At 45.9% G+C, this 16,740-nt stretch overlaps 1 protein-coding gene across 10 annotated transcripts in view; it reads right to left on the bottom strand.

Annotated features, from left to right (window-relative positions):
* PIKFYVE (phosphoinositide kinase, FYVE-type zinc finger containing) overlaps positions 1–8,954 on the bottom strand; it is a 92,256-nt gene extending 83,302 nt beyond the window's left edge. For 6 of the 10 annotated variants that reach the window (XM_058664924.1, XM_058664929.1, XM_058664927.1 and 3 more), the window contains exons 1-4: positions 8,792–8,945; positions 4,061–4,241; positions 1,980–2,129; positions 1,696–1,731 (exon numbers count right to left, since the gene is read on the bottom strand). In XM_058664924.1, the coding sequence (XP_058520907.1) occupies positions 1,696–1,731; positions 1,980–2,129; positions 4,061–4,232 (358 nt within the window). In that variant the 5' untranslated portion in view covers positions 4,233–4,241; positions 8,792–8,945. Of the gene's footprint in view, positions 1–1,695; positions 1,732–1,979; positions 2,130–4,060; positions 4,242–8,791 lie in introns of all 10 variants that reach the window. The other 4 variants (XM_058664926.1, XM_004576880.3, XM_058664925.1 and 1 more) reach the window with 3 other exon arrangements.
* Between the last annotated feature and the right edge of the window lie 7,786 nt (positions 8,955–16,740).

The following is a 16,740-nucleotide window of genomic DNA, read 5'->3' as shown; positions in this document are numbered from 1 at the left end:
TCCAGGCTCCTGACACTGGCCTTGTCCAAACTTGGCTATTTGGGACATTTGAGGAATGAATTAGCAACTATTTCTCTCTTCATCTCTATCTGGATACTTTTCAAGTAAATTGAAAATAAAGGGGGCCCCACAAAATAAATGAAATTAATAAAAATACAAAGAGAAGCAGAGACAGATCTTCCATCTGCTGGTCAACTCACCAAGTGGCCACATGGCCAGAACTAAGCTGATCTGAAGCCAGGAGTCAGGAGCCTCTTCCTGGTCTCCCACCCTTTAGGAATGGATGAAAAAGACCCTTCCTGGAACCAGCAGAGTCACAGATCTTGGAGTAACATGAAAGAGATCCTGAGAAAATCTGGTCTAGAACTTTGCCTCTAGAGGAATGAACTGCTTCTTTTGCAAATTGGAAACTAGATAATTAATTGACGTCCCTCATGTCAGAGAAGTAGTGAAGTACAGAATTACAGTCCTTTAGCAGGGATAGGAACTTAATGGACAGTCCCAGCCTTCCTCATCTTCCGCCCAACGGACTCGACGAGTCAAGCCGATTTGAGATAACAAGGAATAGAGAGAACTGCAGCAAACCAGGGATTACAGGCTACCTAGAGATATTTAAATTCAAGTTTAGCACGATGCCAAAAGCAAAGTTTGGAAAGCTGCCATCTTATAACCCCTAAAAATTTAGATTCTAGACCAACTGCAATTTTTTTTAAAGATTTATTAGGAAGGCAGAGTTAGAGAAAGGGAGGGAAAGACAGGGAGATCTTCCAAATGGCTTAAATGTCCAGGCTGAGCCAGGCCAAGTCAGGAGCCTGGAACTCCAGCCAGGCCTGACAGGACTGGAGTCAGCGTTCTGGATGGAACACCAGTGTCACACATAGTGGCTTAATATGCACTGCCACAAGGCCAGCCTTTTAGCTCCTCAATCTTAGAAAACAAAGAAGCTGAACTCTCTCAAACTAGAGTACAGCACAGAGCAGCTTCAACAGCAAAGAAAAGCTTACTGAAGGTAAAAATTAAAGAGAAGATGATTTGGAATTAACTAAGGAGAATTCCTATCTCACTCTGCCCCTCCCCACCTCCCCACCTCTTTTCTTTCAAATGCTGAGACTCTGCCCTATGGAGTTCTGTACAGCTCTGCTACACGCTTTAGATTAAAAAAAAAAAAAAAACAAAAACAGCTGCTGCTTGGTCTTGCCTTCTTGTTAGATCAGGTCCTAGCTGGCATAAATGTCTTCTGCCAACCACCATTGTCTGAACTTATTTCTCACCCAAGGAACTCAAACGGCAGACTGGACAGAAAAGACAGGATCTGTTTATACCCAATGCTTCATCCTTTCCCCTGTCTCAGGCCAGCTCCTGCTGTCGTCTGTCGCCTTGAATTGAGTGAACCACTCTATTGCGTTTAACAATCTAACAGAAATAAAATATAATCCACTTCATTCTCTAGTTTCTTGATTCAGACACTGATCCCCAGGAAATACTCATGAGACGAGCATAAAAATGAAGGTGACTGCGTAGCAGACCAGGATGGAGAATAAACAAGCACAAGGAGCTCAGCTCACCCAGCCACAATGACAGCCTCAACCCCAAAAGCAAGTGGCAGCCCGCCAATGGAGGTGACAGAGTGCTGCAGCCAAAGGCATGCACATCAGCCCCAAGAGGAGGCAGAGTTCATTCAGAGTTGAAACTAACCTGTGTTCTCCTGGGGATGTTGCAAACTGTTCTCTGCTGAAACCCAAGCAGGTAATTAATCAACAAACAGTCAAGAAATCTGTGTCTTCCCTAAATTAAATTTTAATGACATGCTTAGAAGTATTTTCTAGACATCAACAACTTTTTGCACTATCTGGGTAACAATTCATTCTGAGGAGTGCCTGACAACTGTGAATAGCAAAAAAGCTTTCGATAAATCACCTGGGAAATACAATGTGGAGGAAGAAAGGCTAGCAGAGCAGCGAAGTAAGAACACTGGTTACCTAGCACGGAAGCACGCCGCTGGAGTTCCTCACTGAGCTGCTTCTTGTAAGGTGCAGGCGACCTCACAGACTGCGTCCTTGAAGGGAGCTGTGGGCTGGCCCAGCTGCCACTTGGCAACTGCTGCTCCCCCTGGCCCCCTTCTGCTCTCTCTGCAGTGAAAGGAAGCTCAGGGTTATTTGAAAAACCAAGACTCAGAGCTCAGTCAAGGGCAATGAACAGATGAAATTCTTAGGCAAAAATGTACATGTATTGTATATATAAATATAATTATATATAACAGTATATATAATTTTGTATGAAAGAAATTCAGAGGTAAAAATTACAGATCAATAAATGAAAATATGCTTTATTCTAAAAATAGAAAAAATGGATCATTAATAATACTCTTATCCTATGTTTCATTTTTCATTAAATTTTCTATTTTATTAAATATAAAATACAGAATATAGCACATTAAATATAGAATAAAAGCTTCACAAAGGTGAGGATTTTTTCTTTTCTTGATCTACTTAAAGGATAGATTGGTTGCGCTATTAAAACAGTGCCCAAGGCATAATAGTAACTCAATACACATTTGTTGAATAGAAGTATTACTTCATAATAACTAACAATAATGTGGCACCCTGAATGCAATCATAGAATTAAAAAAGAATGTTAGGCAAAAACTTAAGAACTATGGATAAAAGATGTGTTAGTTAATAATAGCAAATCAATAAGAGGTCAGTAATTTAAAAATAAGGCATGCTGGGCCCTGCAGCATGGCCTAGCAGCTAAAGTCCTCGCCTTGAAAGCCCCGGGATCCCATATGGGCGCCAGTTCCATTCCGGCAGCTCCACTTCCCATCCAGCTCCCTGCTTGTGGCCTGGGAAAGCAGTTGAGGACGGCCCAATGCATTGGGACCCTGCACCCGCGTGGGAGACCCGGAAGAGGTTCCAGGTTCCCGGCTTCGGATCGGTGCGCACCGGCCCGTTGCGGCTCACTTGGGGAGTGAATCATCGGACGGAAGATCTTCCTCTCTGTCTCTCCTCCTCTGTGTATATAGGGCTGTAATAAAAATGAATAAATCTTAAAAAAAAAAATAAATAAGGCATGCTAACACCTTAACAGGGGAAACTAGGTATGTGGGTATACAGGATTTCTCTGTACTACCTTCCCAATTTTTCTGGAAATTTAAAATCATTCTAACAAATACAATTTTTAAAAAACAAACAAAAGATTATTTACTTTAAAATGTACTAAGCAGGATCTGGTGCAGTGGCCTAGTGGCTAAAGTCCTCACCTTGAACGTGCTGGGATCCCATATGGCACTGGTTCTAATCCCAGCAGCCTCACTTCCCACCTAGCTCCCTGCTAGTGGCCTGGGAAAGCAGTAGAGAACGGTCCAAAGTCTTGGGACCCTGCACCCACACGGGAGACCCAGAAGGGCTCCTGGCTTTGGATCAGCGCAGCTCAAGCCGTTGAGACACTTGGGAAGTTAATCAACAAAGATCTTTCTCTCTGTCTCTTCTCCTCTCTGTATATGACTTTCCAATAAAAGTAAGTAAATCTTTTGAAAAATGTACTAAGCAGTTTTTATTGCAATTGAAACATGGCCACTATCAGAAGTCAGTTACACTTGGTAAAATTTCTGAGTTAAACTACCAACATCCCCAAACTCCTTGCAACAGGGATTAGTTTCTCGCATTTCAAAATATAAATAAAAGGCAAAAATACAGTTAAAAAAAAACTTATCTTCTACAGAAAAAACACATTATCTAAAAGCAATTCATTAAAAAATAACTTCTCAGGATCAGTATTGTGGCACAAAGACGCTGCCCACAAGGCTGGCATCCCATATAAACCCCACTGCTTCACTTCTGGAGCAGGTTCCAACCAGTGTGCCCAGGAAAGCAGCAGAGGATGGCCCTAGGATTGAACTTGGCCACCTTGTGGGAGGCCTGACTGGAGTTCAGGCTTTGGCCTGGCTCAGTCCTGGCTGCGGCAGCTGTTCGGGAGTGAACCAGCAGATAGAAAACCTCTATCTCTCTCTAACCCTGCTTTTCAAGCAAACAAGTAAATCCTTAGGAAAAAAAAAAATTACCTTTATTAAATCGAAAGAGATTCACAAAAGAACTATATGCTGATTTAAAAGGAGGTTCATCCTGATCAGGGGTCAGAGGTTTAAAGTGTGTGAGATGAGAAGGACTTGCAGGAGATCGAGGCACATCACTAGAGGAGTCCAGTGTCGGGCAGGTTTTCTCATCTGTGGCCATTTCATGAGTCTGGAAAACAAAGGAAATCACAAAAATGAGTTCCTCAGCAAGCCAGATGATTCCAAACAATATCAAATATCTGAAAAATCTTATTTGGTGAAAATTCAGACACATGAAAGCTAAATAATAAATATTTCCGTGTAGAAGGACATTGTGACCCTAGAAGGTCAACAAGCATAGGATTACAATTGATAGGACACAGGTCCCGCACCGTGGCCTAGCGGCTAAACTCCTCGCCTTGAACGCACCAGGATCCGACATGGGCACCAGTTCTAATCCCGGCAGCCCCACTTCCCATCCAGCTCCCTGCTTGTGGCCTGGGAAAACAGACAAGGATGGCCCAAAGCCTTGGGACGCTGCACCCACGTGGGAGACCCAGAAGAGGATCTGGGCTCCTAGCTCCGAATCAGCGCAGCAGCCATTGCTGTCACTTGGGGAGTGAACCATTGGAGGGAAGATATCTCGTTCTGTCTCTCCACCTCTCTCTGTGTATCTGACTTTGCAATAAAAATAAACAAATCTTTTAATAAAAAGAAAAAACAATTGATAAGATAATATTTGCCTGAGAGCAACAGAATGGATACCTTTTGTATAACTGATTGGATATCATTTGTATAACAGCTGAGTGGATAGCATGGGAATGGGATATACAAAAGTTCCAAACAAGAGGGTATAGAAACAGTTGATGGGTTCCATTGATAAGCTCAATACCTCCTCCCTTATCCTACATGACCCTTTGTCTCTAAAGTCTGATGCCACTAATAAACTTCAGCTATTGATCATCAGTAAGTGTCCACGTGTGTTATTATAGGCTCCATGCACCAAGTCCATCGCTACAGGACAGCAACAGTTCAGTACACTCCAAAGTAAGCCTGACAAACACAACTGTCTAGACCATGAGAAAGAGGTCTCAATCACCTAAAATTATCATAAACACAACCTCATTTTAAACTTCATATTCAAATCATAGAAATTTTAAATTTGGGTTCAGCATGGTGGCCGACTGGCTAAAGTCCTCGCCCTGAACACGCCCTGGGATCCCATATGGGCACCGGCTAATCCTGGCAGCCCCACTTCCCATCCAGCTCCCTGTTTGTGGCCTGGGAAAGCAGTCGAGGACAGCCCAACGCATTGGGACCCTGCACCCGTGTGGGAGACCTGGAGGAGGTTCCTGGTTCCTGGCTTCGGATCGGCGGTGTAGCAGCTCTGGCCGTTGAGGCCACCTGGGGAGTGAACCATCGGACGGAAGATCTTCCTCTCTGTCTCTTCTCCTCTCTGTATATCTAACTTTCCAATAAAAATAAAATTAAAATAAATCTTAAAAAAAAGGGAAATATTAACTGTAAAGACGTGGGGTAAGGCATAATTGTGAGAAGGGAAGAAAAGAGCATTTCATATCAGTTACAGTTAAGGCTTCCAAAGGGAAAAAGAGAATATGCAGAGCCGCACAGTGGCACAGCAAGTGAAGCTGCCACCTGGGCCCCCGGCATCCCATATCAGGGGGCAGTTGAGCGCTGGCTGTTTCGCTCCTGATTATCTCCTTGCTCTGGCAAAGCAGAAGATGGCTGCGTGCTCGGACCCACCACCCATGTGAGACCCTGATGGAGTGTCTGGCTGCTGGCTCCAGCCCGGCTCAGCCAGGACCATCACAACCATTTGCAGAATGAATCAGCAAAGGAAGACCTCTCTCTCACTCTAACTGCCCCCTCCCTCTCTTTCTCCCCTTCTCTATTTCTGCCTTTCAAATAAATAAATAGCTTTTATAAACAAAATGCACAATACCGTTTTAAAGTTATGCATGAAAACTTGCTTTACAGAAGCATATAAATTCCAGTCTTATTTTACTTATTTCAAAGTTTCCCTTTTAAAAAATAAAAAAGAAATTCTGTCCTAAATAGCCAAACTCAAAATGCGATCAAAGTAGTAAAGCTACCTATTTCAGCACTTCAGCCTGGCCCAGCCCTGGCCACTGCCACCACTTGGGGAGTGAACCAGCAGATGGAGGACTGGCCCTTTTCGCTCGCTTGCTCTCTCTTTCCAACTTTACCTCTCAAATAAGTAATAAAAATGAATCTAAAAAAAAATACAGTTGCAGGGGCTGGCACAATAGCTCAACTGACTAATCCTGACCTCCAAGTGCCAGAATCCCATATGAGCACCAGTTCGTGTCCTGGCAGCTCCACTTTCCCGCCTATAGCCTGGGAAAACAGTGGAGGACGGCTCAAAGCCTTGTGACCCTGCACCCGTGCGGGAAAGCCAGAAGAAACTGCAGGCTCCCGGCTTCAGATAGGCTCAGTTCCAGTCACTGTGGCCATTTGGGAGTGAAACAGCAGATGGGAAGATCTTTTTTACAGTTTTCTGCTATTTTGCTGTATACTTCAAAGAACCATGCAGAAATAGCTAAAAATGCTATCATTTCTATTCTAATGCACACTTTCACCATGATGACATCGTAATGTTACAAAATCCTTATCATCTGCAAATTATATCTATCACCTCACTTTTAATTTTATAATACTCCTGGAAGGCACACAGCCCTGATCTTATCACTACATCTTCCCTTGGAGACAACCAAGATGCAGTAACCCTAAAACTCCTTCCCTGGGGAGTCACAGAGGAGCCACCAGCAGAGCGAAGATGTCTCAGGTCAAAATGATTTTTGCAGCTCTTAACAGATTTCTAGTTCTAACCTACCTTAATTCTTTAACTACTCAGGACTTTACCTAATACTTTTAGTAAATCATTTAAAGCAGAAATAAAATCACTGACGTGAACAGATTTGGGCAGCACATGTCTGTTAGAAGGGAGGGGAAAGAAAAAAAGGAAGAGGAAGGAAACAGTAGAGGAAGTAGCAGGGGAAGGAAGGTCTCTAAAATCAAATTCTATTTCAGAGTTGCAGACAGCCCTGCTAAAGGAAACAACAAAAAACAAACAGAAATGAGTTCCTCAGTAAGCCCAAAGATGATTCCAAACATCAAATATCTGGGTGACTGGTCAAGTTCAGAAAGGTTTAAAAAACGAGAGAGAGAGAGACCTGGAAAGAAACGACAGCGTGACAGCAGTGACACCCCTGGACCTCAGCAAACGGCCTTTGACTGCTCAGGTAACCTGAGAGCAGAGTTAGCAACCTGCCTAAAGCATCCTGGAATTACCTGAACAGGCATCAGTACACAAGCGCTGTCCCCAGCTCTGGACAGATAAAACTGCCATGCCAATATCCTCCCTGGGTGGAATCAGAAATATGTAACACAACCACATAAGAGAGTTCATCTTAGTAACTGTCACCACCATCCTGGAAAATCTGTCTTCCCCCTCCCCCTTGTTCTCTGGCAGTTTAATAGTGGGTTGTTACAAACAACCACTCGTTGCTACCTGACACATTACTAGAATAATAACCTACTTTTCCAAAGCCCTGTAACACTTCCCCCACACTTCATGTGGCTTTATGCCAAGGCTTCTAATCCACAGGGTCCTGCTACCTAACCCCATGCTGATAGTCAACCAGAAGGTCAATCAGCTATCAAAAGGTAAATAAATTAGCCAATTTCTCAGCCATTATCAAAAATTTAGCAGATGGAAAATCCAGGCACCATTCAGACACTTCTAAGTACACTTAAAAACATTCCAAGAGCTATCTAATAACGCAGGATGGCTAAATACCAGAAATGTCAGCTTCCATCAACAAAGCTGCATTTGTTCAATGTTTGACCAAGGCACCAAAGTGAAACCAGGGCGTCTCTGCTCTTTCCAGAAAGAATTGGGGGAGAACGTGGGAAATTAGCATGCCTTCTCAGAGGACATTTCACCGGTGCAATCCCTGTCATAACCCCAAAGAACACCGACCCTGAGCGCTTTCGAGTGCCACAAAACGAGATTCAAATGGGGTTCCTCGCAACCCATAAGGAGTAACAGGAAACGTCTTCCCTGTGACAAGCCACACCAACTGCTCTAGGCTGTACCGCACAGGTGATTTACACAGACACACATCCCTCCGAGGCGCGGGAGTAACTTCCCACGGAATACCAGCATTTCTCCTGTTCCCGAACCTCGACACCACAGGCCCCAAACTCCCACAAGTACCCCCGCAGTCCAACCTCACCCTTTCCTTGGGAACATCCCAGGCAAAGACACAACGCTAACGGATCAAACAAGTTTCTTCCGGCAAAGAAACTGAAACGCAAAGAGGCATGGAATCGCCTGAGGTAGCAGCGGACACCGGCTTTTAAGGAAACAGAGGCACATTTGAAACCCTCGGACCGGTCACGAACTTTCTTTTCCTCTCACACACGCCACAGCCGACCCATTCTGGACAAGCCAGCTTGGCAGCGGATCCCGGAGTGAGGGACAACAAGGACACCTCTCCCTGACAGCCCGCTCCCGGCTCGCTACCCTGCTCCTGGAGCGGGGGGCCCGGCCGGTGCAGCGCACAGCTCCCCGGCCTCCAGCCGCCCAGCCGCGGCCGCCCAGCCTGGCCTCCGGACCCCCGCGGCGGAGCTCCAGCTTTCGCCTCCCGCCTTTTCCCGCTCGCGGCCCGCACCGGCCTTCGTGCCCGCCGTTACCTGCGCCTCCCGCCACCCCAGCCGCCGCCTCGCCAGGCTCCGGCGCCGACAGCCGGCCCACCGCCCAGAGAAGGCCCACCGCCCAGGGTCGGCTCACTCCGGCCGCCCGCGGCTGCGGCAGGAAGCGAAGCTGCTTCCACGGTTGCTGCGGCGGCTCGCTTCCCCCCAAGGCTCCACCCCCTGGCCCTCCTCCCCTCCAATCCACAGCCTTCCTCGGAGGCCGGCTCCGCCCTCTCCTCCCCGCCTGCGCGACGTTCGCGGCGGAGGCTCAGACAGAAGGAGTCCAGCCCAGAGAGAATCGTCCGTGGCCGTCTCAGCCTTGCCGGAAAGCTGGAAGGAGCCAGGCCGACCGCGCGTGAGCGTCACGCGTGCCGGGTCGCCTGTTGGGTGCAGGCTGGACCGTGGTTACCGTATATGTTGGATACTGCGGGCACTCGTAACATGTTGCGGAGAGCGAAGAGTTCACAGACTGGTTTGCGCCAGCAGCTAGCCTGCTGATGCCAAACAAACGGCCAATGTCTTTAGGACTCGGAGGTCTAGTGTACAAAGTGGGGTTTATAGAGTACCCGTTTCACACCCATGGAAAGAAGTTGGCACAGTTCCTGACCCAGAATAAATAGTGGCGCCGTAGTCACACTGCTGAGTACCCCGTCTGGCTCAGCTTTGCCAGCCTCGAGTTGTTTTGTCCTCTTGAGAGCACTGCTCCGTTAACTGCAGAAAATACAGACCTGAGGACAGCAGCCGCGGGTTTGGCAGGTGAGGGCTAAAAGCAGAGAAATCTAGAAGGAGGCGCTATTTCAGGTCAGCTGCAGATCCTCGTCCTCAGAGTTTTGGCAGAGCCCCACGCAGTTTCCCTTGAGTCTCCAGCGCTTTCCAGCTGCTGGAGAGCTCCGCCCAAGGCTGCCTGTGGTTACACAGGTGGTCACCGAGTTCAAGTGAGCGGATCTGCAGTCCACTTCCTCTCCCGTCCCTCCTTACTGCTGTTCCAGCCACCAAGGCTCTCCAGTGCTGACCGAAGCAGCCCGGGTTGTTTGAGTGACTTGTAGAACCCAGCACACAAACACACACAATTTACCTGCATCTACGTCTCTCCCGTAGCCCGCCTCCATTCCTCGTGCCTAGAACAAAGGGACTTCGCCGGTGCAATCCTACTGGACTGGGGTATGTTACCAGATGTGGAATTTCTGGATGACACAGTAATTGTGGTTTTTTCAGAAATCTGCACACTACTTTCTATTATAGTTGTACTCATTAGCATTCCCGCGAGTGGTGTGCAAAGGTTGCTCTTCCTGGGGCTTGGCAGCGTGGTAGTGGGCTAGACCTCTGCCTGCAGCCACAGCATCCAGTAAGGACACAGGTTCGTGTCCTGGCTGCTCAGCTTCTGCCCCAGCTCCCTGCTAACAGCCTGGGAAGGCAGTAGAGGATGGACCAAATGCTTGGAACCCTGCAGCCCTGTGGCAGGACACAACTCCAGCTAGTGATGCCATGTGAGATGTGAACCAAAGGAAGAAGTTTGCTTGCTCTCTTTCTCTCTCTCTGTAAATCTGTGTTCCCAAAACAATAAACTTTGTTTTTTGAAAAGATTTCCTTTTCTGCATAGCCTCTTCAACCTTTATCACATGTTTTTGATAATACCCATCTTAACAGGTGCTAATGTAGTAGTTCTCAAGGTTTTAATGTACATGTCCGTGATGACTGGTGACTGTTGAACAGTTCTCATGTACCTGTTGTTCATTTGTATGTCTCCTTTTGAAAAATGCCTATTGGGGCCTGGCGTGATAGCCTAGTGGCTAAATCCTCACCAGGATCCCATATGGACACCGGTTTGTATCCTAGCTGCTCCACTTTCCTTCTAGCTCCCTGCTTGTGGCCTGGGAAAGCAGTTGAGGATGGTCTAAAGCCCTGAGACCCTGCACCCACATGGAGACCTGGCTCCTGGCTTTGGATCGGCTCAGCTCTGGCTATTGCGACCACTTAGGGAGTGAACCAGCAGATGGAAAATCCTTGTCTCTGTATGTCTGTCTAATTAAATTTTTTGAATTTATAAATCTAAAAAAGAAAAATGCCTATTTGTCCATTTTATAATCACTTGTTTTCTTGTGTTTGAATTCTTCAGGCACTGGAATGTTAGCTCCTTCTCAGATGCACAGTTTGAAAATACCTTCTCCTATCCCATAGGTTTTCTGTTCACTCTGTTGTTTCTCTATGCAGAAGCTTTTTAGTTTAGTGTAATTCTACTTCTCTATTTTTTTGAAGATTTATTTGTTTAAAAGACAGAATTACAGAGAGGAAAAGAGAGAGACTCTTCCATCCACTGGTTCACTCCCCAAATGACCACAGTGGCCAGGGCTGGACCAGCCTGAGTTCAGGAGCCTGAAATTCCATCCAGGTTTTCCCCCTGGGTTCAGGGTCCCAAGAACTTGGCCATATTCTATGGCTTTCCCAGGCACATTAGCAGGCAGCTGGATCAAAAGAGAAGCCAGGCTTGCAGCAACTCCCCCATGGGTTACCAGGATTACAGGCAATGATTTAACCTACTGAGCGCCAACACCAGCCCCCTCTGTTTTTCTTTTGTTGCCTGTTCTTTGAAGATAAAATTCAAAACATCTTTGCCCATACCAGGGTCAGGAAGCTTTCTCACTATATTTTCTTCTAGTAGTTTCACAACCATTTATGATCCTTTCCTCATTGTGTGTTGTTGATCTCTTTGTCAAAAAATAACTGACCATAAATGTGTGACTTTATTTCTGAACTGTGTGTTCTGTTCCATTGGTCTAAATGTTTTTCCTTATGTGAGTACCATACCATTTTGATTATGATAGCTTTGAAATATGTGTTGCAATCAGGTAGTGTGATGTCTCCAACTTTTGTTCTTCTTACTCAAGATTTACAAGATTTATTTTGCTGTTCATATTCCCTTGTGTTTCCATAGAAATATTATGAATTTTTTTCCAGTCCTGTGAAAAGTATTATCAGAATTTCAGTAGGGGTGTACTGAATTTAGTTATCACTTGGAGCAATATGAACATTTTAACAATATTAATTCATCTCATCTATGTGTATAGAATGTTTTCTCATTCATTGTCTCATCTTGTTTCTTTTATCATTGTTTTGCAACTCTCAGTACACAAGCCTTTTATCTCCCTGGTTAAATCTATCCCTGAATTTAAAATTTTTGTGCTTTTTTACAAATGATATTGTTACTTGAATTTTTTAGGGTTCACTGTTGATGTATAAACATTCTACTGATTTTTTGTATGTTGATTTCACATTTTACAATGTTACTGAATTTGTTTATTAGTTCTAACTTTTTTGATGGAGTCTTTAGGGTTTTCTATATATATTTATAATTATATATACTTCAGTATATCATTATGTGTATCATGACCATATAATTTGTATCATTATAATATGGTGTGTGCTATTGTATTAACTATATAATATACAAATGTGATCATGTCATCTGCACTGAGGGACAAGTTAAATGTCTTGCTTTTCAGTGTGGATCCTTTCATTCCTTTCTCTTGGTGGATTGCTCTCGGTAGAGCTGCCCTAACCCTAACCCTAACCCTAACCCTAACCCTAACCCTAACCCTAACCCTAACCCTTTTGCAAGTGGCAAAAGGCAACATAATTGTCTTGTTCCTGAAGGTAAAGGAAGAGATTTCATGGTTGAATATGGGTTTGTCTTATATGGCCCTCACTAATTTGAGGTATATTCCTCCTATGCATACTTCGTTGAGAGAACATCTTATTTTCCTGACCACATTACCTTGAACTTTTCCGGCCCCAAGCCTAGAATTTAAATTCCCTAAGGAACGCCAGTTCCCAATAATGAAAAATGCAAAGATTTTTTTAAAGATCATGAAACTCAACTCTGACTAGGACGTAATGAAATTAGTACTCTCCTACACTTTATGTGAAAATAATTGGCGGTCCCTGCTAGGTAAGGACTTGGTGGATCCAATAAACATCTTCAAATATATGTGATGGCTCAGTGGCCCTTCCATGTGCTGGGATTCCATATGGGTGCTAATCCAGCTCCCCGTTTGTGGCCTGGGAAAGCAGTAGAGGATAGCCCAAGGCCTTGGGACACTGCACCCACACGGGAGACCTGGAAGAAGCTTCTGGCATCCGGCATCTGGCTTCAGATCAGCCCGGCTCCATCCGTTGCAGCCACTTAGGGAGTGAAGCAGTGGATGGAAGATCTTTCTGTCTCTTCTTTTGTCTGTGAATCTGCCTTTCCAATAAAAATAAATAAATCTTTAAAAAAACCCAGATAGATATTTATACTCTGATGCAGTAATTCCAATTCTAGCAATCCAACCTAAACAACGGATGCAAAATTAAAAGACAAACACATACATAATAAGAAGAAATAAAGACATTAAGAGGAAACAACCTTTTGACCCAAATGACAGTGAATTAATGCAAGCACTGTCATTCTAACTAAAACACTTGCAAGTAACACAGCCTTCCTGTTAAAAGTTTCTCTTTCTGACCTTCTATGCTTTGCATTCACACTTCAGTCCCTGTAAATGTCTTCTGTTGGGATGCTTCTCACAAAATCCTTTGACTACACAGGCATTTATGTGATCTTTCTGTATGCCAGGTCCTACTGTTTGATCTCTCTGCAGAATTCCCTCTGTTTTGAAAGCATCCGTGGCATCCCACTCCACTCACTGCTCTACTACCCCCCTAACTCCAAATTTCTCTTCTTACTCTTTTTGGAGGGCTCTTTTTCCTCTACCTGGCCCAGAAAGATGTAAATGATTCTCGGGGTTCTTTCCCTTTCTGTAAGCCTGGTTGGGTTCATGTAATCTGTGTCGCCAACTAGTATCACTTACGCATGATTTCTAGATTTCTCTCTGCAGCCCAGACACCCCTCCTGAACCCCAGATACCTGTGACTAACCACTTCCTGAGCATTTCCATCTTGGTGTTCCACAGGCAGCTCAAGTTCAACAAATCTTAAATGTAACCATTATCTAGACCATCAGATCTGTGGCTCTTGTAAATAGAGCACTTTAGCACCCAAACTCCAAATATTGAATATTCTCTCACACACAAGCTTCATGGGAAATCCACGATCAAGTTCTTTTCACATTACCTCATTCTGTTTGAGGTCATCAAGATGAAAATACAACCCTGTTAGAATATTTACAAGAATTCCACCATCTGCATGAGTATCTCCTAACCAAATGCTAAAAGAAATTTTAGGAGCTATGTTTTCATTTGTGTTTACAACAGCACTCAGACATAGAGAATATTAAAATATTCAGATTCCTTTACTGGGCAAATGAAAGACAAAGGGTGACAGGGCTTACAGTATTGACCAAATGGAGGAAAGTGGTGGGTTACACCACTGTCAGCATGGCACAGGAGAGCAGGACAGCTGGCCCCACAGGAACTTCCCTGCCTGTACACAGACCTTCATATTTCTACTTCAAACAGTATTTTAATTGCAGCCAAAGATCACTTGTCACACGTGACTGATCTTGCTAATAGTTAAGCATTGTAAAAAATTATATAATCTTTCTAGTCACTTTGAGTAAATGTTGCTATAGTTATATGAGTTATCAGCACAAGGAACACATACCTAATTTATACCTATATGGGTAGTGATATTTTAATATAATTCTAGGTTTCTACCAAAAATTTCCCTTAAAAAAAAAAAAAACACCAAAACAGTTCTTGGGTAGACCTGTGTGGTATACGCACTGCCTGCAGAGCTGCATCCCACGTGAACACCACTTCAAGTCCCAGCTGCTTCATTTCCCACCCAGCTCCCTGCTGATGCGGGTGGGCAAGCAGCAGAGGATGGCCCAAGTGCCTGGACCCCTGAACCTACACAGGAGAACAGGAAGACGCCCCTGGCTCCTGGTTTTGGGCCGTTTGGGGAGCGAACCAGGGCATGGAAGTTAGCCCCTCTCTCTGTAATTCTGTCTATCAAACAAATAAATCTTAAAAAACACAAGAGTTCTTACATTACTGTTTTAAGAAACTCTTTCTAATGCTGAAATGCCCTTAAATGCCACCTTTCCCAACACATTGAGTAAGAGTTTAGGATTCCACGGGAAAGGTTTTGTGATAAAATTCATCCTGGTTCTATATAATAACCTATCTTAATTCTCTTTTACTCCATTTCATCACCTATACTCAGTGCTTATTGTACTATATTGCTTATTTCTGGAAGGCTGAATTGAAAACTTTGTGAAACAGGGCTGGGCATGAATGTTCACTTTTAGTAGACAAGGGCTAACAAACATTGCGAACCTTGTATTATATGGAACAAAACAGTCTTAGGTGACTGAGATGAGAACAGAAGAGCATATACCTCTAACCATTTCAACAGAAATAATGGCAAAGTCCCTTAATCCACATTAAAAAAACAAGTTGACTTGGTGTAGGCCGGCCTCCCTTTCTCTTAAGAAAAAATGCGAGCGCCCTCTGGTGTCCAAAACGGGGTTTTTACTACCTTCTGAGAGAAACGATCCAATATTGGAGATCATTTTCAAATCCGTTCAGGAGCACTGAATCCTGAATATCAATACACACTACGCCACGGTTGTATAAATCACAAAATAGTTCCTCTCAGGTTTTCAAGACCAAGGACTTTACAAAAGATAAATACTTGGAACAGTATTTTTTAAATCCACTGCTTTCTGCAGGCCATGTGCATTGGAACCCAGATAACAGAATCCTTCATTTTCTCGGAATGCAAAAGATGAATGGGTTTATTTGCAGCAGGTAGTAATTGGAGTCGGCGGCGGCGGTGGGAATTATATATGGAAGCATGGATGCCGGCTGCCTCCCACACATTCCAGCAGTGCCGACACTCCTACCAACCCCCTCGCAACCCGCAGCACTGCCTTCCTCCCAAGCACAGTCCACTCCTCCCAAGCATAGTCCACTCCTCTAATGCACAGTCCACTCCTCCCAAGCACAGTCCACTCCTCCAATGCACAGTCCACTCCTCCCAAGCATAGTCCACTCCTCCAATGCACAGTCCACTCCTCCCAAGCACAGTCCACTCCTCCAATGCACAGTCCACTCCTCCAATGCACAGTCCACTCCTCCCAAGCATAGTCCACTCCTCCAATGCACAGTCCCCTCTTCCCATGCACAGTCCACTCCGCCAATGCACAGTCCACTCCGCCACAGTCTGGAGTTAGCCTGAACACTCGCCTGGCCGAGCTCTCTACGTTGACAAAGCCGGAGCGCGTCCCGCTTCCCACCGGCAGGTGGCAGCAGCGCCTCACGGCGGCCAGATGTCGGACCCGAACCCGCCGGGAGCACCGCGGGCCCCGCCCACCCCGGCGGAGTAGGCGCGCGGCCATTGGCGGAGCGGCGGGGGCGGGGCTCCGGGAGGTGAGCTGAGGGGGCGGGGCCTGGGAGGGGACAAAGCCTGGAAGAGGAAAGGCCGGGACGCGCCCTCAGGTCCCGGTCGGTGCGGCGGCGGCGGCGGCGGCTTCGTCGTCGGGCTCTGGGACGGCTCTGGCCCGTGGAGGCTGTGACTGAGGGTGCGAGAGGCTGCGGCTGCCCCGAGGCTGGCCAGCGTCGCTTCCTGGGCAGGTAAACCTGAGAGGCGCTGCGGGGCGGCGCCGGCCCCCGGCGGTTGGGGGAGGCTGTGGTTCCCCTGAAAGCTGGAATGAGGAGAAGGAGGGAGCAGGAAGGAACTTAGCCGCGAGGCCCGGATGCAGCGAAGGAAGCCCACCCGAGGGCTGTGCGTGGGGAAGGGGTGTGCTGGACGTGTGGCTGGCCTGAGGGAGCGAGTGGACGGCGGGGGACGTTGCAGGCAGTAGCAAGTGCAACCCCAGACCTGCCCACGAGTCGGAAAGCCAAGCCCGGCGGGGGGCGCAGAGAGGACCGAGTCAGGCTGGCTGGAGGAGAGAGCGTTGTTTGCAAAAGAAAGAGTGAAGCCGAGGACTTAGGCGCCTGCGGTGAAGC

This window comes from Ochotona princeps, chromosome 5 (assembly GCF_030435755.1).
Source record: "Ochotona princeps isolate mOchPri1 chromosome 5, mOchPri1.hap1, whole genome shotgun sequence".
In the NCBI taxonomy this organism is placed as follows: Eukaryota; Metazoa; Chordata; class Mammalia; order Lagomorpha; family Ochotonidae; genus Ochotona; species Ochotona princeps.
This window is presented reverse-complemented; position numbering and strand designations above follow the sequence as displayed.